We start from the raw sequence: 27,811 nt of genomic DNA, 5'->3' as shown, positions 1-27,811 counted from the left end.
AGTATGGGGGGTGGAACAGGAATGTAAATAGAGATTATTATGGGAGGAGAGACTTAGAAAATTCTGGAAATAATGCTCCAAATAGGGGAGATAGGAGATATGAAAATGATTTCAGAAACAATACACAGGAGGGAGGATGGAGGAGAGACAACAGGAATGATAGAAATAGGTATTGGGGAAGAGAACAAGATAGAAGGGGGTTTGTTGAAACTAGTGAACAAAACGACAACTACAAATGGACAGACTGAGGGAACCAGCCGGGAAACGGTGGACAGTCCCACTAGATGTTCGTAGTTTTGGGGCTAGACAATATTATGACAGGTCAACACATAACCGAAACTGGAAAAGGAGAAGATACAATGTAAAGAGTAAGTACCATGAAAATACTGATGTTGTTAGAATGAATAAATTAGAATTTAATAAAAGGTTTTGGGATACTATGAGTAAAAGTGATACAGTTAATAAAAACAGGGTTCAAGCACAGGTAGTTAGTGAAAGTGCAGAAGTTGAAGGTATTGCAGAGTTCCATAGTTGGGCTGAAAAAGATACTGGTGTTAATAAAAAGTCAGACACACCACAAATAGAATCAATTTTGGGGGGTTTATTTGATAAGAAGGGGGATGCCGAAGTGTTTAATGGAGCCAAAGACTCGATTGCTGAGATTCAGATACATAGGGGGGAAACTGAAGATGGGGTTGTTGTGGAGGAGGAGGAAGAAGTAATAGAGGGACATTTAAATAATGATCCTAAATCAAGTGATGTTATTAATGAGAGTGTGGAGGAAGAAATAAAAGTATTTGTAGAATTGAAAAGTGATGATGTAGTAAAGGTAAGTGATGTGACAAACATGGGTAATAATGCAGTTAATTTAAGTGAAATGCAGACTAGGGAATGTGTATCTGAGGACAAGCTATTGCCTATTGGGAACTATGAAACACTAATCTATGAGAATGGTAATAATAATAATAATAATAATAAAGAAAATATAAAGGGATGGAATGTAAATGTGTGTTTTCAAGAAAAAGAGGAAAAGTTTTTAGAAGTTTTGTGGAACAACTATGGAATCTGTATAAACAAAGATGCCTTTTGGAAAGAATTAGCAAAGGTAAGTGCAACCTTGTATCCTACATGGTGTACAAGAATCCGTAGTGGACTTTATAAAAAATGGGGTGAAAACAGTAGTTTGTTAAGTGACAACACAGTGTTAAGAGGAACAGATGAAAATAAAGGTTTATGTTTAAATGTCAATGCTTTGCAAACAGAGAGGGATGTGTCTAAGTGTAGGAAAGAGACATTAGACTTAGGAACTAAAGAAATTGAAAATGATCTTTTGTTTGTAAATACTGAAATAGACAATGATGTTGAGCTAGGTTGTCCATATGTTAAAGTAAACATTTACATTGGTCCATTTGAAATAAAAGAAAGCCCACATCCTAATGTGTATAGACTTATCTTTCCCAGATCAAGAAGGTTATTTGGATTAAGAAACATCACTGAATTGAAACCATATAAACATGATTAAGCACATTTCCCTGTTTGAATACAGTTACTTACCCATTTTCCGTAAAGCATTTTATCAGCAAAGATTTTTACTGGGTGTGTCAAATAGCAACTACCACTCATCCTACAGACCCTGGAAAAGTTCCAGATCTCTGAGACAATGTTTTTATATTTTTATTGTCGCTATTGAATATTAAATTTGGAGACATCTTCTTTACTTGCAAGGGGCAAGTTTAACCATGCACCCAAAGATGTGACAAACATTTATTACTTTCTGTTTGTATTGTTGAATATGGGACATACTTGCACCAAATATAAAAGACAGTGTAAAAATTGTTGTGCAAGACCCATCATTTTGTTACTATTGTTTTCTTAGGCATAAGATTTGTGTACAATTTTCTACAGCTAATCAGGTGTTCACCAAGTTTGATGTTTGTGTTATGTTGTGACCAATTTAAGTGTCCAATTTTAGTATTAATATGTTCTTGTACTATCTTGACTGTGTCTCAATGGGAGACAAGTTTTTTAAATATTTTCTTTTTTTTTAAATGCATATTATATTCATACATGTGACTTCTCTAGTGTTTGTGTTTATATATCATGTCCATACTTCTAATTATGTTCTTTGTTTTCATTTCCTTTATGTGGCTCAAAAAGAGCAGACAGTTGCAATATTTTCCTATGGACATCTGACCTGTCCATCTATGTAATATGTTTATGTTCCTTCTATTATCTTGATTATTCTGTGACTCAATGAGAGCTGACTTTGAAATAATTTACATATATTTTTTTATATATCTTAAGATCGCATGTGATATATTTGTGTCTGTTTTTGATCATTTTCCATGTGGCTCACTGGGAGCAAAGATTAAGTTTTTTTTTACTGTCATATATTACTAAATATTTTTATTATGCTGTCATACTGAGAGCCATAACACAAAGTGCATTTGAAACAACATAACTAAAATATTTGCAGGAAAAAGTCATTTTGAAACGGTGTAACGGTCATGGTGTACATACACATTATGCATAGTAAAACAAAAAAAAAAAATTATTAAAGTAGTACTTTTCCAAATTTTAAGCATTTGACACATTTGTCCTAGTCGGCTAATATCATTAACATTCTGTAAATGATATTACCCGAGGGGGGTATTGTAACAGAACATATTAAAGGCTTTACTTTAATGAAGTAAGTGATACCCTCCAAATTCAACCAGTTTAACGAGTATTTATGATTATAGAAGAGTTATTGTGTATGTTAACAATGATTGCACAACATGTCTCCATAAACAGTCAACTCATTAAATTATACTGAATAACTGACCCACACAAAAGTTAATATCACTTGATCACTGATACAGCAAATGTCATCATGTAAAAACACTAAGTTTATCTTAAATAATTAATATGAGGTACGAAAAAGAGTGGCCAACTTAGGTATTTTGGATCTCCTTAAATAAAAATCACTCGGTGAAACCTATTTGTTCACTAGAAGCGGTTTCACTCAGTATTCACGAAATCAATCCTGTTTTAGACGAAAACCAATGTAATTCTTAATAATTCATGTTAATTACTTATTTATGCAAATTAGAGAAGTCAATTGACAAACTTCTAAAAAATGGCCTTTTTGTAACAAAGAATTATTCTGTCAAGTCAACAAATCTGTCTGTCATTTTCATAACATGTTAAATTATGTCACTCGATGCAAATTAATAACTTATCTGCACAAATTATGATAACAGATGTACATGTGACTTATAAACGATATCTCTTTTTAGTAGTTCTTTGACAATGTTATAAATACAAGCAGCAAGAAGGGTCGAGGAGGCAGTCGGAATGTCACTTTGGTAGAGTGTGTTTGTGTGTTATTGTTTGAGGTGAATAAACAATGCAAAGATCATGTAATGGAAGTACTACTTTGTGTTGTGTCATGGTCTTTGGTGGACAGTGGAATTAAGATGGCCACCAGAGTAATAAATATTTGAAGGTTACATATTTGTTGGTTTTGCTCGTTCTTTATCATCAAAAGCACATAAAAAACACGGGACCTCATGTTTTTAACCCTAGACAACCAGATTTAGAGCCAGCATCAGCATCGAGACACAGCAGCGATCCAGCAAGCAGCAGCGATTACTACAACGCATTTTAATGGCGCCAACCAAACATCAAGTGCTAACAAGCTCCGTAAATGGGAGTGAAATAGTGCGATTACAGCAATTAGCAAGATCAACGACTAGGCGACCATTACAAGATACACAAGAAGAGACGTGACTGCAGCTTACCCACTGCATTAACAAAGGTGTTTGATGCCAACTTCCCAAAGTTGGTTCATCAACAAAAATGAAGATAAGGTACTGCAGGAGGACAATGATCCGAAGAACTAAAGCAGGCTTTGCTGCAACTCGAAAAAGGAGAAAGGTGTGCAGATACTGGATTCGTCGTCACAGTCAGCTGACGCTAATGCTATTGAAAATGTATTGTCTTACATCAAAAATATGTTGCAAGGAAAAAATATATCTTCACTTTGAAAGAGCTATCAACGCAAAGTCGATGCATTAGGAGGCATCTTCCACCTGAATACGAGGAATACTTGGTTTCAAGCATGCCTCGGCGATGCCACACAATTATCGGCGCTGCAGGTGAGTGGACGCACTATTAATTATAATTTCATTTTTCTTTTATCCATATATGATGTATACATATATTTTTGTTTGTTGTCATTCAGGACTGAGCTGTTCTTTCAATGTTAGAGTCAACCTGTCGCCAGTAGTCCAATAGACATCACATTATACCAATGCCTCCATTTGAACTGTACCACAGAGTGATTGATCGAGAAACTAGAGGACGTCTGGCCAAAATAGAGGTAGAATGACAACCAAGGATTCATCGTTTCTGTTACTGAGAACAAAACTTTGTTACCAGTGTAGAACCTATGGTGCTGCAAGATGATAATGCATTATTCTTGGTCCATCTGTTTCTAATTATCCTCTGCTCGCCCTTTCTGCACTACTAAGGAACTCACATAATAAACTGGGGCTGTAGTGGGTAAATATTCTAAAGTGTGATGAAGGTGTCATTTATTTTTGAAAATACCTGGTTTCATGCTTCTTTAATTGAATATCAGTCACCACAGACCAAGGGGGAAAGGCATTAGCATTGACATGTTGAATGGTGGATGCCAATAATGTATATCACACCAATAATTACTTAAGCCTTACCTCTGTGTTGACCATGCTGTGTTCCATGAACTTAGATAATAGACCAAACAGTGAAATCAGTTGGTTAGTGAAATCAATTGAGCAGTCAACTCCTGTCAAGTGGAATTTTTTTCCATGAAAGTACACTTGCATCTTACTAACACTGTATGACATATCAAGGCTACTTTTCTATTTTGGAATATATGAGTTTTAGGGCCGAATGCAATTAGTTGCTCTGTTCTGTTGAGGTTCTTATGAGAGTGTACAGCACCAATCCCAAGCTCTGAGGTATTAGTGAGTAGGGGGGCTACATGGGTGCGGCTCCACTCTGGGCCAGATGTATCCAAGGTGGTGGCGATGGCATCATCCAAGATGGCGGCGTGTAGAATTGGCAACATCACATGATGTCATCCAAGATGGCGGCCATGACGTTATACAAAATGGCGGATTTTTGCGGGAAGATAGGTCATTTGGGCTACCTCCACTAAACTAACCCTCCCTCACCCAGAAAATCGTTGGAAGTTTAAATTCCATCAGGACAATGCAACATACTTAAGAAAATGGCGGGAAAATAGGTCACTTGGAGTACCTCCACTAACCTAAGTCACCCGACAGCCACCTCTTCCTAGGGATTGGCAGGAAAAGGACTCGGCCTGTGCTGGACATAAGTCTTTATTATTTTGCACACACTATTTATTTAAACAATTTGATGCAGTACAGCCATACAGTGTGTTCGGCAGGAGGTCCAGACTCCAACTGTCCTAGTGCACAGTACCACCACCAGAGTGCATTGTCGTCTGTTCTGTGCTTTTAATAGGATGTCTGAGTTAAAAGTGTGGAAGTTACTTTGTTCATTTTGAACAACAATGAAGTAGAATTTCAAACGATAAATCTGATTAGGAAAAGCTGGTTAGGATCACCTCAACCGTACGTGAGTGTAATACTGTGTCGAAGCGAATATGATTTTTAATCTTTTATTTTGTGGAAGTTGCTTTTTCTTTGTATGTCGATTTTGTGCCACGTGTTTGGTAATCAATGACCCTTCTGGTCCACCACAGCACTGCAATAGGCTTTATTTTAACATTTTGCTTGTTTAATGAGCTGTAATTTCTGCAAGAATATCTGTTCTTTCGTGCGATTTCTACAAAGCAGCACAACAGTTTGATTCGGAATGCACCACGTGCTCTTGTTCAGCCGTTTGCAAGCAGCAGATACAGTTAGTATGTTGAATAATTATCGCACAACCTCCTGTATTGGTTAAACCTCTGCCCAGGATAGTGCATGCGTACAATCAAAATGCAAATCCCACTGAGATATTTTTATGGTATCAATGCAAAGGAGATGATAGTATCATTGTCTCCTACACCCGTTTTCTGTGTTTCTTCTTGCTGTAGTTAAATTGTGCTCTGCTACGTTCTCACATAATTCTTGCTTAAATATTTCTAGTCAGGCACCCTGTGTAGTTAGGATGTGCAACCAAATACTTAGATACAATAAATAATCTACGTGAAAGATAAATTCTGTGGTGTTGATCTTACCCACTTACTCCGATTCCCAATCCTGAATTAATCAAGTTGCTTCATGCACAACATGAAGTACTACTTATCTGGCTACTTAAAGAAATTTGCATGCTTGTAATTAAATTATTAAAGTAATTAAACTAATAATTTCCCAGCTCTGTTTTTTCTAAATGGTTAGGAAGGGCTTGGGCTGATGGCGATCCTGAATTTCTGGATTTTTATCATTATTTGTGTGACAGAAGCAGCGAGAATTGCAAGATAACATATATGGCTCGACGAGAAATGTCGTAAACATAGTAATACGTTACAGCGCGCTCACGCCAGTCCCATATGCGTGACACCTCTGAGCAACACGTGTTTTTTACAATTGCTGGTGCAATACCTGGGGATACTGACGTCACCGAATAGCACAGAGTGCATTGTTCCCAGCGCGAAATGCGAGACGCGTCTAACCGTGCTTAACTGCCCAGTGTGACTGACGCAACGCCGCAAAATACGCGCGCGTAGCTACAAACCATCGCAAGGGGATCTAACAAAGTTCTCAATCTTATACTGATCTCACACGGCTATTTAAGATAAGGACCGAGTGTCCCAGAAACAGTTGATACTCGCTTTCGTTATGTCTCAGCTTGTATGCACTGAAATTCTTGCCCTAACAGAAACTGTTTACGAAAATAGCACAGAATAACCTCAAATGCGTTCTTCCTCGCGGTCCTAACGTAGCACCTCGTCCATCACGTGTTACCCTTCCTACTTTCAACATACGCAAATGTTCTCACCACTATGTAGAGACTCCTATATCCTAGCATGAAGGATGTCGTGTGAATTAGTCAAGCATTATGATTGGCTCTTATCGAATTTAGCCTCCGAATTATTGATGCCGCTGGTGTGGAAGCACCGTCCGCCTTTTCTTTCTTTCTGCAGACAAGACTTCCAGAGGGGAAAAAACGATTTTATTCAGATCGCCATTTGGACCGCAAATTAAACCCTGCAAAGTGCCCCTACATATCGTCAAATATGGAAAGATTCTTACTCAATTTTACTGCTCTCCCACTGAGAACAGGAGCTTGACTATTAGAGTATGAAACCGAGCTCCAACCCTTCCGCAGCACATGCATATACACAGACATACAGAAAACAGAGCAAACCCTCTCCAAATGGGGAGGCGACTGGATACAATCGAATTCAGTGCTATACTACACCTCCCAATCAGTGCATTTGGGCTAGGTGTTGGCAGCTAGGCTACACATACAATCAGTTTTAGAACACAGAACCAGAGGATATTCCATGATCGCATGGATAGAAGTGACATAAAAAAATCGATAGAATTATGAAAAATGATGGGGGAATAGGTATAAATTGGCTGAATATACACCGAAATGTAGGGAAATTGAGGAGAAACTTGCATATCTTCTGGTTGGTGCAGAACCATTTGTACATGGGAATAAGTATGCGGCAGCAAGAGGAATCCGAGGAAACGTCGTCATGGAAATGAAGGGAATCAGGGAAGCAGTCAATTTTTCTCCATTGAGGCAGCATTATATTGTATGTCTATTGAGGTACCAGTGATACATGCGAGTTGACTATTGTCTTTGATGCTTTTCAGGAAGACAGGAACCATCCACCTCAAACTTACTTGCATCTGTATTAAAGGATAAGAGAGAATGAACAGAGTGATTGATTGAGTTGGAGCCGTAATGAGGCACGATTTAATGGTTGACTGATGATGCATTCTAGAGAAAGAGAAGTTGGTGCAGGTCAGGATGCATGAGTCACATGATATAGCCTGTGTTTGACATGTATACAGCAACGTGTTCTGTATGTGGTTTAAAGCACTGTCTACTTGCGATAGTTAACGGTAAACCTGTCGGGTATAGATGCTTGTGAGGCACAGCAATCCCTGTGAATACATTTACCTGACAGAGTTAGTGGTGGAATGACTCGTAATTTTCACGTGTCTGACGCTACTGCTATGCATTTATCTGTTTCCTTGTAAGAGGTATCCCCTGTTACAAACGATCATTTTACAGTATATATGGCTGATGCAGGCATGGTATAATTTCTGAACCGTGATCAGATGTCAACAGTCGACGCTATACATCTCTGGAAAGCTATATTGTGCTCGTATCATGCAGGGCAAATGTTTTACGGAAGTAATTTTTTCGTTTTATGGTTTGATAACATAGTTTATTGTAGAGAAACTGGGAAGAAGGATGTATGTCATTTGCTTGAAATATATTTCTTACATTGGAATATTAACAGCGCTACATTTCATATGACTCATAGGTCGGAAATGCAAGTGATCTAACATTATAGCCCATTTTAAGTGCAGAACGTTGTAGCCTTAGGAGTGCAAGTGTTTATGTTTGCTCTTACCAATGCCTTCCAGGTACTGATCCTAGACTCCGGAATAAAACTTTAAAATTGATAGCTTGGTTGATTTACGTAAAAATGTTTCCAACTCCGTCCATCTGGAGATACATCACACATAAAAATCATTCATTTCTTGTTATTCTTAACCATCTGCTATTACATCATGACACTTTCAAATCTGTTACTACACATCAGCAAGGAGTGCTAACCTCCTCGACATAGCTGCATCTCAAGAAATCTTGTTCACTTGGATGGGTGAGGACTCGGCAAGCTCAATTCATTCACGGGACATGGAAAGTAGCAGTCTACTTCTGGTCGGTTGCAGATCAAATCGGGAATGATGCTGCAGGGCGGGTTGGTCAATGACATTGTGAGGAGGATCTTTCACTCTCTAATTTTACTATAAGACAGCGAGAATGCTCTGTGACTCTCATACACAGAGAGATAGATCGTAAATTAAGCACTATGCTCGAGGTGTTAGAAATATGTCTAATATACTATGATGGTGTATGTGTTCGAGAATTAACAAAGAATGGACGTACTGCACAGTCATCTATCCACATTCGCAATGACGCTTGGCAAAGTGGAGAAGGGGTGGTTTCGCTATGATACTGAAACTGTGAACCATCCTGTCACAGCATTGGCCGGTGTTGCAATTACTGTAAAATTGCTAAAATTGTTCACACTATCAACTGTGATGCCTATTATTAGAGTACAATGATGGTGTATTTTCCATCACATCCATCCACTGGCACGCTGTTGATTACCACATAATGATTGACTGACATCACTTGTTTGAGTTGGAGAAAGAGTTTTGGTGGAGGGACAGCATTTTCTGGGGATGGATAGAACTGAAACAGTGATCGCATACATGACTGCAATGTGAGGAATCAGTTGAAACAGAATGCAGAGCCATCAGGTATTCCATCACTGTGACAGATGAGTTTAAATGTAGAGATTGCGAATCACTTTTGGACAGCAGTTCAGAAACGCTCCACAACGCAGCAAAAATTCCCCTAATTTGCTTATGTTGTAACTCTCTTTTATGTAAAATCGTCCATTGTGTGTGTGAGTGTGTGTGTGTGTGCGCGCGCGTGTGTGTGTGTGTGTGTGTGTGTGTGTGTGTGTGTGTGGCGTGTTATGTCAACCACAGTAATAACACGATTTACATGGTGCGACGTCTAGTTTTCTGCAGTAGGCCATAGATCAGAGCGTCTTAATGTCAGTTTACAACATGACACAGACCTCGAAGTCAAGGCAGAAAAACAAAAGGTATGGCAATGTACAAAGTGTGCTACAGCAGAAAAAAATAATGTTTGAAACAACGAGACAGGGCCACAGGGAGCATCTCTTGCGATTTACAGTATAGTCTGTAGGATACGACCATCCTCCTATAGTACAGGTGATGGAACTTTAAACTGGCCTCTGCAGTGGATCATCCCACATTGACAGCAGCAGCAGCAGTTTGATGGGTGAATTCACTGACGGATGGGCTGTTCCGTTAGAATTGCTACGAGGAATGCACCCTGTGCTATTCTGTGAAGCACTGCGACAGCTCTCTCTCCACGCTGGACGCCCACCAGAGCTATGAGTTGTCGCGCCAGCATCGGTGCCTAGGAAGAATGCATTTGAGGTTATTCTGGCACCGCCGTGAGCGCGCATTGGAGTTCTGTGATGTCAGTATGACACTCAGAGAACTCTAACTGTATACCCGAAAATAGAAGCAACTTTCACTTGCTCGCTGCAGGTATCAGCGGTATGAGAGTGTTGGCTCATGCTGGCTTGCGTCTGGTGGTGGCTCGCGGCGGTGGCGGCGCGCTCTCCAAATATGTCTTCGCTCCCATATGGTCGCGTCAGCAATGGTGCATAGGTGAACACGTATTTCTCAGGTGTCAAATATGAAAGGGATATCGCCGCCTCATGCTTGTGGGACCCGAATGGGCACCTGTGCATGACTTCGTGAGGGGTGCCCGTGTATCCTGACTATTGGGAACATGTGTGATAGCCTCCTGTGTGGTCCAATGGACATGAGGTGGCGGGCGGTGTCTGCGTATGTTGTTTGCATGTCTGTTGCATTATTTTGTGAGCAGATGCTATGCATAATTTGGACAGTTTATGTGTTGATTTCGTGTCTGCACATCAGTGTACTGCATTATTTAGGAGGAGTTTGCATGTCTGTACTGAAATTATTTCAGTTATTTAGGAGTTGTTTGTAGTGTATTATTTAGGAGTAGTTTACAGGTCTGTGGGCTGTGTGGCGTGACCCCAAGCATGTCAGAGCGTGTATGTCTCAAAATCATCCCTAAATAAATTGTTCCGAAATAAATAAAGTACACTCCTTTCTCTCTCCAGCATCCCAGCACAGTCTGAGTCATTTCCCCCTCCAGACAGTCATCTTGGGTTATGTCACAGAACAGACAACAGCGCTCTCTGGTGACAGTACTGTGTACTAGGTCCAGACCTTGTGGTGACCACAACGTTTCCCACCATTTACCCCTACTGTCTTGGGATATGTTACAGAATGGACGACAGTGCTCTCTGGTGGCAGTACTGTGTACTAGGTCCAGAACTTGTCGTGAACACAGTGTTTGCCACAATCTTGGATAACAGTACTTGCGTCATCAGTGGACGTCATGGCCGTCATCTTAGATTACGTCACGGAACAGACAACAATGCACTCTGGTGGTGGTACCGTATATTAGGACAGTTTGAGTCCCGACGTTGTGGTGAACACACTGGATGGTGGTGTTGTCTCTAGTTGTTTGAATAAATAGTGCATGTAAAATAATATAGACTTATGTCTAGCACAGGACAAGTCCTTTTCCCACTATTTCCTAGGACAATGTAGTGGTCAGGTGACTGAAGTTAGCGGAGGTATTCCAAGAGACCTTTCTTTCCTGCCATTTTCTTAGGTTGGTAGAAGAAGCCCAAGTGACCTTCCTTTACTGCCAAAAATTCAAACTTCCCGCCAGTTCCTAGGATGAGGTGGTGGTTTGGTGATTTAGGTTAACCGAGGTAGTCCAAGTGACCTATCTTCCATCGATTTTGTTAGGTTAGTTGAGATAACCGTGGTGTGATTCATTATTCTGATGGAATTTGAACTTTCCGCCATTTCCTGTTGGAGGGGAGGGGTTGGGTTAGTGGAGGTCGCCCAATTGGCTTATCTTCCCGCCAAAATCCGCAATCTTGGATGACACCATCACCACCATCTTGTATACATCTGGGATCAATGGAATGTACTGCATCCCTGTAACCTCACTACCTTAGTGGTGAGTGTAAGACTTACCAGTCATAAAATTAGGATATTTCAGACAGTTTTGCTAAATGAAAGAAAGTCACTGGCATATCATAGTCAAATTTTGCAACCTCTAACAAATATGAAATATGAGCCGTACTGGGAATAAATTGTTGTAGTTGGCATTGCTCAGGAAAGATTACAGTTTATTAAGTGCCTGGTTGGCAGTGGATTATTTTTTGGTTTGATATGAATGCTTCAGAGTGGATACTGTGGTGGTAATGTGTTCTTCAAGTACGATGCCCATTACCACAGTGAAATGTCCTCTAGGTATTTGCAAACTATGGCGTTCTGGAAAGGGAGGAAAGGATTTTCTTCATTAGAGTAATTGGTAAGGATATATACAGCGTGAACATTAATAAAACCGACGAACTGCAGGGACGGATTTCTGAGTGGAAATGGAGCAGAAAAGATTCTATGAGCATGGGTTCTGAAATGGATGATGTGCATGCAAAAACCAAAGACAAAATTCTTTTAATAGAGGTAAATTGGGTACTGATAATCCTTGCAATCATGATAGAGATAGTAGCTGTTGTCATGCAGGATACACATATTCTTACTCTCGCTTACACCACGTTGGCGGGCCGCTTGCCTGGAGCTTGTACTAGGGTTCGTCTCAATATCTTGTAGAATAGGGCCGGCCACGGCAAGGCAAACTCCACACGTGCAGCGTTTGTGAACCACGTGCGGACCAAGGCCTGGCCTGTCACTCGGCTTTGCTTGGTCCTCCTCAGGAATACCCAGAACAGCGCGACATTTCATTTAGCTTTGCAGTGCGGCATTTTCCGGTCGGCACTACTCTCGAGTTCGGCAGAAACGTGGTGTCAGCGCTGTTTAATCTTCGCTATTTGTTCGTGGTATGAAGGACGTTCACAGGTCCACTGGCTGTTTGCACATAAAGAAGCAGCAAGCGACCTGTCGACACTATGTTTTAAAATGAATGGGAATGACAAAGAGAGGGAAGAGAATTATCAATCAGCTTAAGTAACGGACACTGCTTACTTGCTACGAAACAACTTACGCAGAGAGAATTTAAACACAACTTTGTTGAGGCTTCTGTGGCCACTTGTTGACAAACTGCCTGTTGGCTTCTGCCTCAGGTTCGTCAGCTGATGTTTGGTTCGTGATTTTTCTGACATTTCACCAGCATGAGTGGCTGATATTGCCCTTGGACATAGGCACTCCAGGTACAAATTATCTGCGGCCGCGAGCTCGGCTCGAGCTCACCACCAGCGATGGAGGGTTAAGCTTTGACAATGCCAGCCACTCGCGCTGGTGAAACGTCAGAAAACTCATCAAACAGACGTAGGCCAAAGAACCCGAGACAGAAGCCAACAGAAGTCTGTCAGAATTTAAACATTTAGATGACAATGAAAGAGCAAAAAATTACAACAGTTGAGAGACGGGATTCATTGTTCTGTACATCCAGAAGCACTTGGTCCTAACTTTGCAGGCAAAGAGCACTTGAAGAAAGTGGAGGAACGAGTAGTAAAATTCCTGAATTCGCACCCATTATTCCATTGTCAGTTGCAACAGTTTTCAGTGGAAATGAACATAGAGTATGAAGACTTCATGTACTACTGCAAAGTACATTGGTTAAGTCAAGGGACATGGCTCGAGCAATTTTTCTGTTTAAAACTCGCTAGTGTTGAATTTATGAAAGAAAAATGAGTGCAGCAACGAACATTAGAACATCCAGAATGAATTACAGACTTCGCATTTTAAGTGAACTTGACTGCACATCGCCCACAGTAAAACATTGCAAGGTAACTTCTTTCTGATTTTATGGGGATGTATTATTTTGTAGAAGGGACACATTCTCACAAAGGTAGTCAAGTTCTCTAAGCGCACTGGTGTTAAAGAAACCACTCATTGTGGCCTTGCAAGAATTGAAAGGCAGGTTTTATAAAGATTTTGAGGACACTGTCAGTCTTAAGTCTCTTTCGAGCTGTTTTCGAGACCATATGCTGTTTCAGTTGAAAACACCACCATGCATGGGCAGACGTAACTGACTGACCAACAAAATACTTCCAGTTTGAATCAAAACTGTCATTGCTTTCCTGAGGTAGATTTTCCACGTCTCCATAATGAGTTTGCGGTAGTGCTACAATATTTCGATCGACATATTTATGTGAAAGACCTTTTTTCGATTATGAAACCAAGTCACGATTACGTGGCAGCTTGAATGCGAAACTCCGTGAAATTGTCTGCTTCTGTCCGTGTGCCGACAGTTTGTACCAGATACTTGTGTTATGTCTTCAGCGCGCCAAAAATAATTAATTAATACTGAAAACTTAATTTGTTTGTGATCTATGTGAAATATAAAATGAAATCGCACAGTGTAGCATAGCGGTGGGGGAAATGTGAAGTGTTGCTGAACGCTTTTGGCACTTGGGCCCCGGCGTGGCCCGCGAGCAGAAATCTTGGCCACCCCTGCTGTAGAACCTGATCCTCCGAATCTGGCGCATGCACAGTCTGTCGCCTCCTACCACGTTCGTTTGTCTGAAAGGACCCATCATCACAAAAACGCGCATAATGGACTTGAAATGTTGTGTGATGTGGTTGGTGTCCGTGAGAGTACTTGTTTTGGTATAGTTGTGATGCCTCTCGACCCTTTCCATCTGCTGGCCCGTTCACAAACACCATCTCGTCTTGCTCTCGACATTAATACCGGATCATTCTGCTGCTTACAGTACGCTGCGTCAATCACACAGTGTGCAACACACTTCGTAAGCACCATCTACCATGACGACAATTCATTTCTGGACACATGTTAACAGGATCTTATTTCCTTCATTTCCGGTCATGAATCCGTCCCTGCAGTTTGTGGGTTTTATTAATGTTCATCCTGTGTAATAGTCAAACCACATGATTTTTATCAGATTTACCAGTTTTCAGAAAAAACTCTTGGAGAGGCTCTCAAAGAAAAATTGGTCAAACTTGTCTTGCGACTTCAATACTGATGGTTGGTTGGTTGGTTGGTTTGGGGAAGGAGACCAGACAGCGTGGTCATCGGTCGCATCGGATTAGGGAAGGATTGGGAAGGAAGTCGGCTGTGCCCTTTCAGAGGAACCATCCCGGCATTTGCCTGGAGTGATTTAGGGAAATCACGGAAAACCTAAATCGGGATGGCCGGACGCGGGATTGAACCGTCGTCCTCCCGAATGCGAGTCCAGTGTCTAACCACTGCGCCACCCCGCTCGGTTCAATACTGATAAACATGTTGTCTTGTTGTATGCGGGATAGTCATAAAATTTTAATTATCACCTCACAAAAATAAAGTTGCATAATTAATTGTTTGTTTGTTTACAGGTATATGTCTGCTGTACTAGTATATATAGAAGTTACCATGCCACTAGAGAAGACAAAATAAAATGAAGCAACCCATCTCCAGTTTATCAAACTCTTCTACTTCTGGAATTTGAAACTTCAGACTATCAACTTCTCTTCGTTGATTCACTACAAGTGAAGCTGTACTTTTGGTCAGAAAACCCCAGGATGTTAGTCTCCATTGGTAGTAAGGAGAAATGTTCAGTTTACCGTCATGAGCATGTGGCAGAGCAGGAAATCAATTTTAATTGGGCCCTTTGTAGTTGACAGACATGTGAGACATCTGTTTTGCACACTGAATATTAGTTGTTGAAGTAAATAATAGTGAGTTCTAGTGTAATTGGAAAATCCTCTAAGCTGTCTCGTTTTTCTGTACCTACTATCTATCAGTAATTAAACAGAGCCCTGCCACAGAATGTATTGCATGAATTACGAGTCATGGGATTTACTCATGCCCCACCCCTCCCTCCCTAACCAAAGGCCAATTGCCTTATACATAAAATAGGGGGAAATTCAAAATTTTGCGGGAAATACAAAAATAGTCCCATTGCAACAATATGTTTCTTGTGGAAGCAGGACGTTTGTACTAAAAATAAATTGGCGGGAAATTCAGAGTGCAAGGTGCCAACCAGAGCATACTGAGACAAGTTCTATGAAGTCAGACTCCTAGATTTGGCATGCTGGGACAAGGCTCTATGATATCACAATCCAATTGAGACCTGTTGGGCTTTTTATAACGATATGAAATTTTGGCATACTCTGCCAGAGCTGTTATACTGGCACTGGCTCTATGACATTATAATCCAGCTCAGACCTGTTGGGCTATCTATAACAGAGTGGAATTCTGGCTTAGACTTAAGATACTGGGACAGGCTCTGTGACAATAGAGTCAAAGTTCTGGAGCTTTGATGTCAAAGACAAAGGATGTTTGTACAGGCCTGTCTCCAGGTCTACTTGACATGTTACTATTAATTCAGAAAAGTATGGTCACTGCTTCTCCTAACTCTAAGTTTTGACACATCTCTAATTAAACAAACATTGAGGATTGTCCTCCACTCTCCCCACTAGCACATCCCATGGTAACTGACTGGCACCGGACCATGAGTCTTGGCAACTAGTGCTGTAGCCCACTGGGGCAGCTATCATCACTCCGGCTCAGAGCTCATAGCTCAGTAACTCAGTGAGTGGTGCACAACATCTCCGCTGCCACTGCTGTGGGTGTTACCATCGAGCAGGTGCTCCCAAATGACAATGAGCTTACTGCCTGATTGGGGGCAAGCTGAAAAGTCTGCTACTCACGCAGTGCATGATGTTACTCTAATAGCCTGCCCCCACCGCCCCACTGCCAGCTGTGCATGCTGTTCAGCTGCAGCTGCTGCTCAAAGAAACCCCTTGAGCTAGTTGTTGCGTGATGACACTCCTGTATCAAAAATGGCTATCAGAGCAATCAGTAACTAACTGTAGTCTTTGGAACACCACTGCACTGGTCTTAGTGAGAGAGCAACATGACAAGTATTCATGTGACAGAACACTCTGGCGTATTATAGAGTCAAGACAGAGGATGTTCATATAAATGCGCTAGCTATGTCCACACATTTTCACCTTAGAATGGATTTGCTACTTAGGCAGTAACCAGCGTGCTATATACACTGATCAGAAAGAACATTATGAACACCTACCTAAAAGCCAGTTTATCCACCTTTTTCATAGACAATATCCGCGACGTGTCACAGAATGGAAGCAAGGAGGCCTTGGTAGGTCGCTGGAGGGAGATGCCACCACTTCTACACACGTAAGTCACCTAATTCCAATAAATTCCGGAGAGGTGGCGATAAGCTCTGAAGCCACGTGCAATTACATCCCAGATGTTATTGAGTTGGGGGGCCAGAACATCAATTGGAACTCGCCACTGATTTACTTGAAAGACTTCATTACACTTCTGGCCTTGTGACATGGCGCATTATCTTGTTGAAAAATGCCACTGCCATTGGGAGACATGATCATCGTGAAGGGGTGTACAAGGTCTGCAAGCAGTGTACAATACTCCTTGGCCATCATGGTGCCTCGTACGAGCTCCACTGGACCCATGGATGCTCATGTGATTGTTCGGCAAAGTACAATGCAGCCACCATCAGCTTACCTCTGACCTGTAGTACAGGTGTCAAAGAGCTGTTCCCCTGGGAAACGACAAATTCAAGTCCCCCGCCCCCCATCGGGGTATCGGGATTCATCAGGCCATGCATCACTCTGCCATTGCACCAACATACAGTGCTGATGGTCATAGTTGAAGATGTTGTAGTGTTAACATTGGGACATGTATGGGTCATCGGCTGTGGAGGTCCATCGTTAGGACTGTTCGGTGCGCTGTGTTCAGACACACTTATACTTGGCCCAGCATTAAAATCTGATGTTAGTTTCATCACACTTCGCTGTATGTCCTGTTTTACCAGTCTGCCCAGCATACAACATCTGCCATCTGTAATGAGGGGTGGCCACCCAATGTCATGACGTATGGTCGTGATTCTACCTTGGTTTCGCCACGTGCTGAAGACACTCATCACATCACTTCTTGAAGGCCCAATAAGTCTTTCAGTTTCCGAAATGCTCATGCCAAGCTTCTGACCCATCACAATCTGCCCTCACTCCAACTCAGATACATATCGCGCCTTTCCTATTCCACTCATGACAGCATGCACAATGATACTACAGGCACCGTGTGTGTGCCTGACCAGCAGTCATTTATTGCCAGGTGACAGTGTTATCGCCTCGACAGGTTTATATCGACAGGAAGTCGGTGGTCATGATGTTCTGGCTGATCAGTGTATATTGCCACCATGTTTTTCCCTTTCATATTATTCACTCAGCAGGAATTCCAGCGCAATTTGTAGCAGGCCCACACGAAAATTTCCCTTCTCAGGAATCTGAAAATCTATTTCACATGATTCACAAATTCTACTGACATCAGAGAAAGATAATTCGTCTTGAACATCCAGATATACTGATCGAAGAATACATTGATTCAAAGCTGGCAGAATCAGCGAATAAAGAAGCTTGAAGACGATAATCGTACATTAATAGCGTTTTTATTAGACCATCATCCACCTAAAAGGTAATTTAAGCTGTGTGATCAGTGTAGCCAAAGTGGTTTAGTCATTGACCCACAAGGAGCTCTGGTAACATGTCCATTCAACAGACACAATATTCTGTCGTGGAAAACATCCTAACTGCAGGGTCCTGACCCTCTCATACAGCTCCAATACATCGATCACACACTTCTTTTCATGAAGTTATCAAAACTCATTTGGTTGTTTGGTTCACTAAACTAAAAAACTAAACTCTGTCCAAACAGGTCTCGGAAGGCCCAAAATTACTGACCAACTGCTGTGTCATTCTCCAGCCGTTGTCAGTTTCCTCAACCGAGTAGCTCCTCAGTTTGCCTTAGATGAGCTGATCGCACCCCAGTTGCGAACAGTGCTCAGATGTATTCGACCGAGTTGAGATCTGGCGAGCTGGGTGACCAGCACATGAATTAGAACTCGCCACTGCGTTCCTCGAACCACGCCATCACACTCTCAGCCTTGTGACATAGCGCATTATTTTGTTTAAAAATGCTACTGCCATTGGGAAACATGGTCGTCATGAAGGGGTGTACATTGCATGCAACCAGTGTACGATATTCCTTGGTGTCATAATGCCTTGCACAATCTTCACTGGACCCATGGATACCCATGTGAATGTTCCCCAGAGCATAACAAAGCCACCGCCAGCTTATCTCCATCCTGCAGCACAGGTGTTAAGGAGCTGTTCCCATGAAAGACGATGGATTCGCGCCCTGCCATCGGCATGATAAAGAATGTATCAGGGTTCATCAGACCATGCAACGCTCTGCCACTGTGCTAACGTCCAGTGTCAATGGTCACATGCCTATTTCAGTTGTAGTTGTGGATGTCATGATGTTGACGTTGGCACATGCATGGGTCAACAGCTGCGAAGGCCCATCATTATGCATGTTCAGTGCACTGTGTGTTCAGGTGCAAATCTACTCTGCCCACCATTAAAGTCTGATGTTGATTCCGCCACACCGTCGCCTGTCCTGTTTTACCAGTTTGCCCAGCCTACAATGTCTGATATTTGAAATGAGGGGTGGCCACCCAACCCCATGATGTCTGGACATGGTTTCACCTTGGTTTCGTCACGTGTTGGAGACACTCACCTAAGCACTCCTTGAACACATGTCAAGTCGTGCAGTTTCCAAAATGAAACTTCCTGGCAGATTAAAACTGTGTGCCCAGCTGAGACTCGAACTCGGGACCTTTGCCTTTCGCGGGCAAGTGCTCTACTGACTGGCAGTCATTCCTCACCAGATGGTAGAGCACTTGCCCGCGAAAGGCAAAGATCCCGAGTTTGAATCTCGGTCGGGCACTCAGTTTTAATCTGCTAGGAAGTTTCATATCAGTGCACACTCCACTGCAGAGTGAAAATCTCATTCCAGTTTCCAAAATGTTCGTGCCGAGCCTCTGGGACATCACAATCTGCCCTGCCGGCTGGTGTGGCCGAGCAGCCCTAGGCGCTTCAGTCTGGAACTGCACGACCACTATGTTCGTAGGTTCGAACCCTGCCTCGGGCATGGATGTGTGTGATGGCCTTAGGTCAGTTAGGTTTAAGTAGTTCTAAGTTCTAGGGGACTGATGACCTCAGATGTTAAGTCCTGTAGTGCTCAGAGCCATTTTAAACCATCTGCCCTCACTCAAACTCAGATGGATCGCGCCTTCCTCATTCTACCCACAGACAACATGCTCACTGATACTACATGCACCATATGTGTGTCTGACAGGCAGTCGTTCCTCACCAGATGACGCTACTATCGCCTGGACGGCTTTATATCGATAGTAGGTCAGTGGTCATAATGTTCTGGATGATCAGTGTGTATGTAAACAAATGAGGTCACAATTCTATGACTACTTCGAGTCTTGTAAAGTCATATAAAGTTCTGCGTATTGATGTTCTACATGTATGGAAATACTAAGCTACACATTCTTTTTTGGGATTCTAATTTTGCCGCAAAAGTGCCTGTAAATAGTCCTTAATATGTCTTAGAAGATATAAACGTAAGGCTGAGAGCTCAGTCTTTGGTCGAGTGTGTGCTGTGTGGCAGAACTGCTGTTCATCAAATTCTTGAAGATCTGTTGCAGTATATGAGTCGATTCCGTTCTGTTTGACACATTTTATCGTTTGTATAAAGTTAGCAGCATTGATCTTGTGATCATCTTATATGGTGTAGGTGGTGTTTGAGTACTTTGAGTTAACATGCATGCAATGGCTACTGAGTTGTCATACAGCTTGCTTCACTGTGTAGGGTTTAATATTACCTTTTTACAGCAATAGGTGGATTCACAAAAATTACTACTGGGTTGAATTCACTATCAGATAGCACTCCTAAGCTAACACGTTTATACCCACTCGAGTTTAGGCTGAAAGACATACTGAAAATCGATATGTACTCCTGCTGAGATGTTTTTGTTAGAAGGTACATCTCAACATTATCTGGAAATGGGAAAATAAAACGAGCTAAGCCACAGGTCCACAGTACACTACTCCTACACATTTACCCAAGAAAATTGATCATGTGTACATAATGTTTACTGTTTAGGTGGGGCCTGGCAATTCATGAAGCCGATGTTACCTCCCTGATTGCACATTGTAAAGTAAAGGCATTACTTATCGACTGTATATATACTTATTTCGCAATGCAATGTCGGTAACTACAGGGAAAAAAGTGTGTGATTGATGTCTTGCAGCTGTATGTGAGGGGCAGGAACCTAATGTTAGAATCCTTGCTAGGATAGAAGATTATGTGTGTTGAGAGCACATGCTACCACAACTTTATGTGGAATCAACGAGTAAACCACTCGCACTACACTGATTACACAGCTTAAATCTCTTTTTAGTTGGATGATGACCTAACAGAGACACTATTGATGTACGATTAACATATTCAAGCTTCTTTGTTCACTGATTGTTTTCTACTATCATAGAATCGGTGTGTTATTTTATCAACACATCTGAGTGTTCAGGAAGAATTCTCTTACTCTGAAATGCCAGACTTCATCAGTCACGTGAAATATTTGTTCAGATTCCTGAGAAGCGTAATTTTCGTCTGAGCTTGATACAAATAGCATAGGAATTACTTTTGAGTGAATAATGTGGAAAGGAAAAGCATGGTGGCTACATATACAACAGGCTGGTTACTGTCTAAATAACGAATCCTTGTGAACAGCGGACTGTAGGGTGAAAATATGTGGCAGTAACTAGCATGTTGCACAAATACCCTCTGTATCGACACCTAACTATAAAGAAGGTGAAAGCCGAGCATACAGGATATGATATGTCAGAGATTCCAATTACATGAATGTCTCTCTGGTTACACAGATGCTGTGACCGCCGCAGTGTGGCATTGAAGGGTATAATTAGTTACTGATGGGTGTGGCAACCATTGCTGTGATCGCCGCGTGACAGCTAGTGTGCTGGGTGGCTTCATGCAGCAGCTGTAGGCTATCAGCATGCACAGTCTTGTGACAGGGCGGTGGTAGAGAGGGCTATTAGTGTAACATCATGCACTGCATCAGTAGTGTACTAATCAGCCTACTCGCAGTTGGGCAGCAAGCCCTTTGTTGTGGTGAGACTGGCTGCACGATGGTAATGTCACAGCAGCGGCAGTGGTGATGGCACAAGCCACTCATTCTGCTAAGAGTTCCCAACCTGAATGGTGATGGCTGCCCTGGCGTGCCATGGGGCTAGTGGTCCAGTGTCTGGTGGTGGCTATGACATGGCCAGCTTTTGGCAGTGTCAGCAGCCCCAAAGTCAGAGCAATGCCAAGACTCATGGCACCACAGCCCAGCCATTGATGCTATAGCCCAGCACCAGTCAGTTACTGAAGGGTGACGGGAGCAGCAGGTGCAAAGCACCCTTCTTAGTATTTGTTTAAATAAAGAGGCTTCCAAACTTAGAGTTTGGAGAAGCAGTGACCATACACCACTGGCTGAATAGCAGCTTGGAGTCAGAAACATGTCATCAAGGCCAGTAGATAGGCCTGGACCTGCATAAACATCCTTTATCTCTGACATCATAGTGCTAGTATTCCAGAATTTGGATCCTGTTAACATAGAACCTGTTTCAGTGTCTCAAGACTGGGTCAGAATTCCACGCTATTACAAATAGTCTGACAGATGTCATAGAGCTAGTGCCAGTATTCCAATACTGCAGCAGTATACCAGATTTCTACTCTGTTATAAATAGCCAAACAGGTGTGAGCTGGATTGTGATATTATAGAGCCTCTCCCAATATTCCAAGTCTTGGATTATGACGCCACAGAGCTTATCCCAGTATTCCCAGGTATTATGTGGGACAAAAGGAAACTACATCTTACGTAGCAACAGGTCTGGTGTTAGCATTGTAACAAATTACAAAGAACACTGGAAAATATTGAAGCAAGTAATATGGAAACCTAAGCAGCTTTATTAAGAGAAAAAGATAATTGAATTGGACAACAAAGTAAAAACTGTGTGGAATATACTGAAGACAGGTATGGGTGGAGCCAGAAAGGAAAAGAAACAAATACCTCTAAAAATAAATGAGATATTGGTAACAAGTGCTTGTAGTGTTGCAAACCTCTTAACCTTAAGGCTATGTATACATACAGTGAGAATGTATTTAATTCATTAGATAACTAATTAGAGGCTACTGGCATTTTCTGTGACTTCTCAAAAGCCTTTGACTGTGAATCACAGCAACCTCATAAGTAAATTAGAATATTATGGTGTCACTGGCAGTGCTGCAAAATGATTCGAGTTTTGCCTAATTAACAGAAAACAAAGGATGTCATTGTGAAATGCCTGTTGAGTAAGCAATCAGTCTTCATCTGATTGGGAATTAATTACATGTTGTGTTCCTCAAGGTTCCATCTTCGGTCTGTTGCTTTCTCTTGTGTATATTAATGATCTCTCGTCTGTTACATTGCCAGATGCTAAGTTTGTTTTGTTTGCAGATGATACAAAAATTGCAACAAATAGCAAGTCAAACATAGATTTAGGTACAGTATTCAGGAACACACATTATCAATGAATTGCCAACAACCATAAAAATCTTGATTTCACATAAAGCACAGTTTAAACAGAGTTTGAAAGACTTTAGGCAACTCCTTCTGCTGTATAGATGAATATCTTAACAGGGACTGTTAGACTAGCTTCAAAAAATGTCTGTTAGATTTCAGTTTGACAGCACCTGGTCACAGCAGTCAAGGTTAGGTATTTTGTGTATGAAAAATTTATTAAAAGTATGTAACTGTTTCATTCTGCCAATGCATTAATTTTGTACATTAGCAGTTCCAGTTTACTGTAATGTATTTACATATCTTGACAATCTCCTGGCAAATTATCAGCGAAGTGAGTGTTATATTTAAATTTTCTATGTTTTCTATGTGATACTTTCTGCCAAATTCCACACCCACAAGGATCATCTTATTTTTAGGGCTATGAAACGAAAACTGAATCTAATCTAATCCTGACAATTTATGCCCATCAAAATTTAAATTTCCCACCATTTAATACGTAGGGCAATTGGCCTTTGTCAGAAAGGAGAGGGATGGTAGATGAGGAAATCCTCTGACTCATTGATGACACTCTGTGCCAGAAATGTCCTTTATATACTACTTCTATCTTCTATACATATATAAATAGATATCTGTGTGTGTTTTGCCCTAATGTCAAAAAGCACTGCAGGGATTTTGATATAGTTTTAGCTAATAGGTAGACTGATGTACAAGAAAGGTTTTTGAGTGTAATTTATAAATATTTTGTGCACATTGCTTGAACTATGATAAATGAAAGTCTTCTAGCACTGTGCAAACGATGCTTTGCCATTAGTGGCAAATGTCCTCCTTCGTTTCATGGTTGCTCATGTGATGCTTTCTGGCAGAAGGTGTTTCATACCAGTTTCTTATGGCAGAGGGTGATTCACACCAGTGTTGTGTAGGGGAGGGTGCACTTGTATGAACATTTGATTACACATCAAATATGTATGCAGTTTATAAGCGAAAACCCTTAATTTGCAATAATAGACTTTGCACATAGTAGAACACTTTTACCATGACCAGAATATGGACTGTCACACACAAGTATCAAAGAATCTAATCATACAAAGACAAAAACAGTTATGTATATCATTAATGAACTACTACTTTAATGTTTGCGTACGACCTCAGTCGAATCTGCTTACTGATGTCGCTACATCAGACCGCTCCCCCTCTTTTTCTAAGAGCTGTGGCTTGGAGGGTCTTGCAGTATATCCCATTTTTCCACCCATGCAGTTCACTCCTTAACTTGACAGAATTAGAAAACCTAGGAGCTACTCACTTGATAGAATTAGAAAACCCAGGGGCTACTCTAACCAACTGATACAAGTTATTTGTATGGCAGACTGCATATACATTAACTTATTTTTAGAAGGATCTGGAATAGGCACCTGCAGTCTCGCATCTGATGCATCATGCATTAAATTTTATGGTGAAGGAACAGCTCTGACTAGGTCACTCACTACTGTGGATGGAGTGTCTTCTGAGTAAGTAGGCTTGAGACACTCAACAGATACAGTATGTTGCTTCCCATTTTTCTCAATAATGAATATTTTATCCCCACAGTCTATGACCTCAAATGGGTGTGTAAATTGTGGAGAGTGTGGTGTTTCAACTGTCATCCCTCAGACACATAAAATCATATCTGAATAAACCTTTATGAAAGAAAATGAGTCTGTCACCATGCCAAACAGAATTCTTTAGCAAGAGATGACACATATGCGAGTGAAATCTGTGCAAGAATGCATCTAACTCCCTCACCAGTAGCCTAAGCTACCGGAACCTTTAAATGTTCACCATAGAGTAGTTGAGTGAGCGAACAACCCAAGTTCTCTTTCAGAACAATGCACAGCTCCCAAGGCCACCTCTAATGTTCAGTGTATATGCTGTATCATCCAGTCGTTGGCAGGGTTCTAGCTCATGACTCGAATGTGCTTGCAGTCACACATTCTCAAAAGCACTTTGAATAATTGGTGCTCTAACTGCCAACTCCTGTCCATTGTAATAACCTGTGGAATGCCAAATGTCGAGAACCAGCAATTTAGGAGGGCCCTGGCGACAGAGGCCGCAGAAATATCAGAAGGTTGTGTGTTTATTTCACGTTGGGATCACCACTGTGGGAATGGTTGGTTCCATTCCAAATATGCATGTGGTTTATACAGTTTATAAGCGATTAACACTATATTTGTATTAAATACACTTTGCACATAGTAAGACACTTTCACCACCAACAAAACGTGGTCTGTCACACACAAGTAGCAAAGAAGCTAATCATACAAAGACAAAAACAATTCTGCATATCACAGATGAACTATCATTTTAATGTCTGCGTTCGACTTCTGTCGACTCTGCTTATTGATGTTGCAACACACTCTACCAATGTTGAGTGACAAAAGGTGCTTCATATAGATGTTGCTTGGCGGAGGGTGTTTGGTACCAATGCTTTATGGTGGAGGATGCTTCTAACCTATTTTATATGGTGGGGGATAGTTTGTATTGATGTTGTCCAGATGTTGCTTCATAACAGTGTTATAAGGGAGACAGTGCTGTGTACTGATGTTGTGGGCCAGTGGGTGCTCTGTGCCAGTATTACATGCCATAAAATGCTTAGTACTAATGTTGTTTGGCAGACTGTGGCTTGTACCACATTGGAATCATAGTTGGACCTTTCTTTCCAACGATTAACATTATTGGCTACGAAGTCTTTCGCGGCATATTTCTTGAATACACCGAGAGATTTTTATTAGATTAACGTTATTTTTGGGTCACATTAAAGTCAGATTTGTTTTTGAATATTACAACAAGACGGGACAATTAGAATATATAGGAAAGTGATAGTATGCTTGATTAATGTGTGGCACATTATATTTGGCGCCCATTCCAGGTACAAAAATTTTATTTGTTGTGTATTGTGTGTCCTAAAGTGTATGTAGTTTTCCTTTTAATAGAACTAAAATAACTTAGATTTGAGTGGAGAAGTAATAAAAGAGTCAAGTCATATCACCCCAAAAGAAGAAGGTATTCATCGATGGATCAGCCAAGTATGAGTGAAAAGCTATACTTTTTTCATACTGGCTTACTTTGATCAAGTCTCGATTAGAGTAACTCAGAATTCGGTGCCGTAATTTTAGAACAGTTTGGAAGCACTTTATGTGTTGATGGCATTTTTGAACTCACGAGAGATCAGATTTACATACCGCTGCAACACTTATGAAAGTATGAGGTAATCTTGTCTCTGTTATTGAGAGACGATATTTAAGACATTTAGTACTAGAATTCATTGTTCAATAGAGCTCAACAGAGTAAAAGTGACAGTTTTGGGGGGGGGATTTCAGTAATTACGTGATGTGGTAAAAACATATGCATAAATGCTAAATATGGATCCCATCAAAGACAATACAGCAGTGTCGAATTCATAGGTGTTCCATAATGCAAGCAAGTCAGCTGACAGAGCCTTTAGCATCACTCAGAAAGTTAGAGATGATATCATCTAAGATGTGGACCTTATTGAATTGGGGAAGTAAATTTACGAGCAAACAAATCACTTATCTAAAAAAAAAAATAATCAATTTGTGAACTAACAAAATGAGTTATCTAAAAAGCTGGATGCAATGGCGTCCGAGTTTGCGAATAAACAGGATTTTGTTACAGTAGAGAGTACCAAACTTTTGGCCAAACATGATGCACTGACAAAGGAGTTATCTGATGAAATAACCACGTTAAAATTAACACACGCTGGAATGCCGGGGAACGTACAGAAATTATCTCACGAGTTGTGTGAGGTAAAGCAGACAAAGTGTAATTTATCTGGAACGTTTGAGGAACTAACAAATAAAGTAGATAACCCTGCTACGAAACAAAAAAATCAAAGCAATCAATTTGACTCACAGAGGAAAATATTAACCAAAGATCTAATTTCTTGGATGTCGACAAAGGACGAACAAATTTCGGAGCTGGCAGATATGAAGCTGCAAGAAGAGGCTAGAAAGATTTCTACCAAATTATCAAAGGGAAGTAATAGGCCTGATGAGATGCTAGATGCTGAGTTGCATAAGACGACCAAAAAACTGAATCAAGACTTGGAGACATGTGGAAAGGCCATTAGTGAGCAATTCGATGAAATAAAAATGGAGCTAGCCAAACTCAAAGATGCAGTAAATGACTACATATCGGTGGTACCACGCACTGCGGAAAACTTTGTTCCCAGGCTCGATGGGCAGAATACCGAAGATGGAGAAATGATATGAAGTAGATATAATCCAGATTCAAATAACTTACAGGAATGGTGCTAGATGACACCGTCTACAACTGCCTATACTTCGACAGGAACGTACCCCGGTATTTTGAAGGTAAAATGGGTCAACTGAAGAACGGGATACAGCAATTTGGCTTTGGCCAATGATGTCATAGGTTGCTCATATATATTAATGTCTTTACTTTCGAACCATAGATAATAAATCCGTTTTC

At 41.1% G+C, this 27,811-nt stretch overlaps 1 protein-coding gene across 1 annotated transcript; it reads left to right on the top strand.

The window, feature by feature from the left end:
- The first annotated feature begins 400 nt into the window (after positions 1–400).
- LOC124775187 (kinesin-related protein 8-like) lies at positions 401–27,591 on the top strand. The gene is made up of 2 exons (XM_047250027.1): positions 401–1,105; positions 26,947–27,591. The coding sequence occupies exons 1-2, from the start codon at positions 401–403 to the stop codon at positions 27,589–27,591; spliced, it is 1,350 nt and encodes a 449-aa protein (XP_047105983.1).
- The last annotated feature ends 220 nt before the right edge of the window (positions 27,592–27,811 follow it).

This window comes from Schistocerca piceifrons, chromosome 2 (genome assembly GCF_021461385.2).
Source record: "Schistocerca piceifrons isolate TAMUIC-IGC-003096 chromosome 2, iqSchPice1.1, whole genome shotgun sequence".
NCBI lineage: Eukaryota > Metazoa > Arthropoda > Insecta > Orthoptera > Acrididae > Schistocerca > Schistocerca piceifrons.
This window is presented reverse-complemented; position numbering and strand designations above follow the sequence as displayed.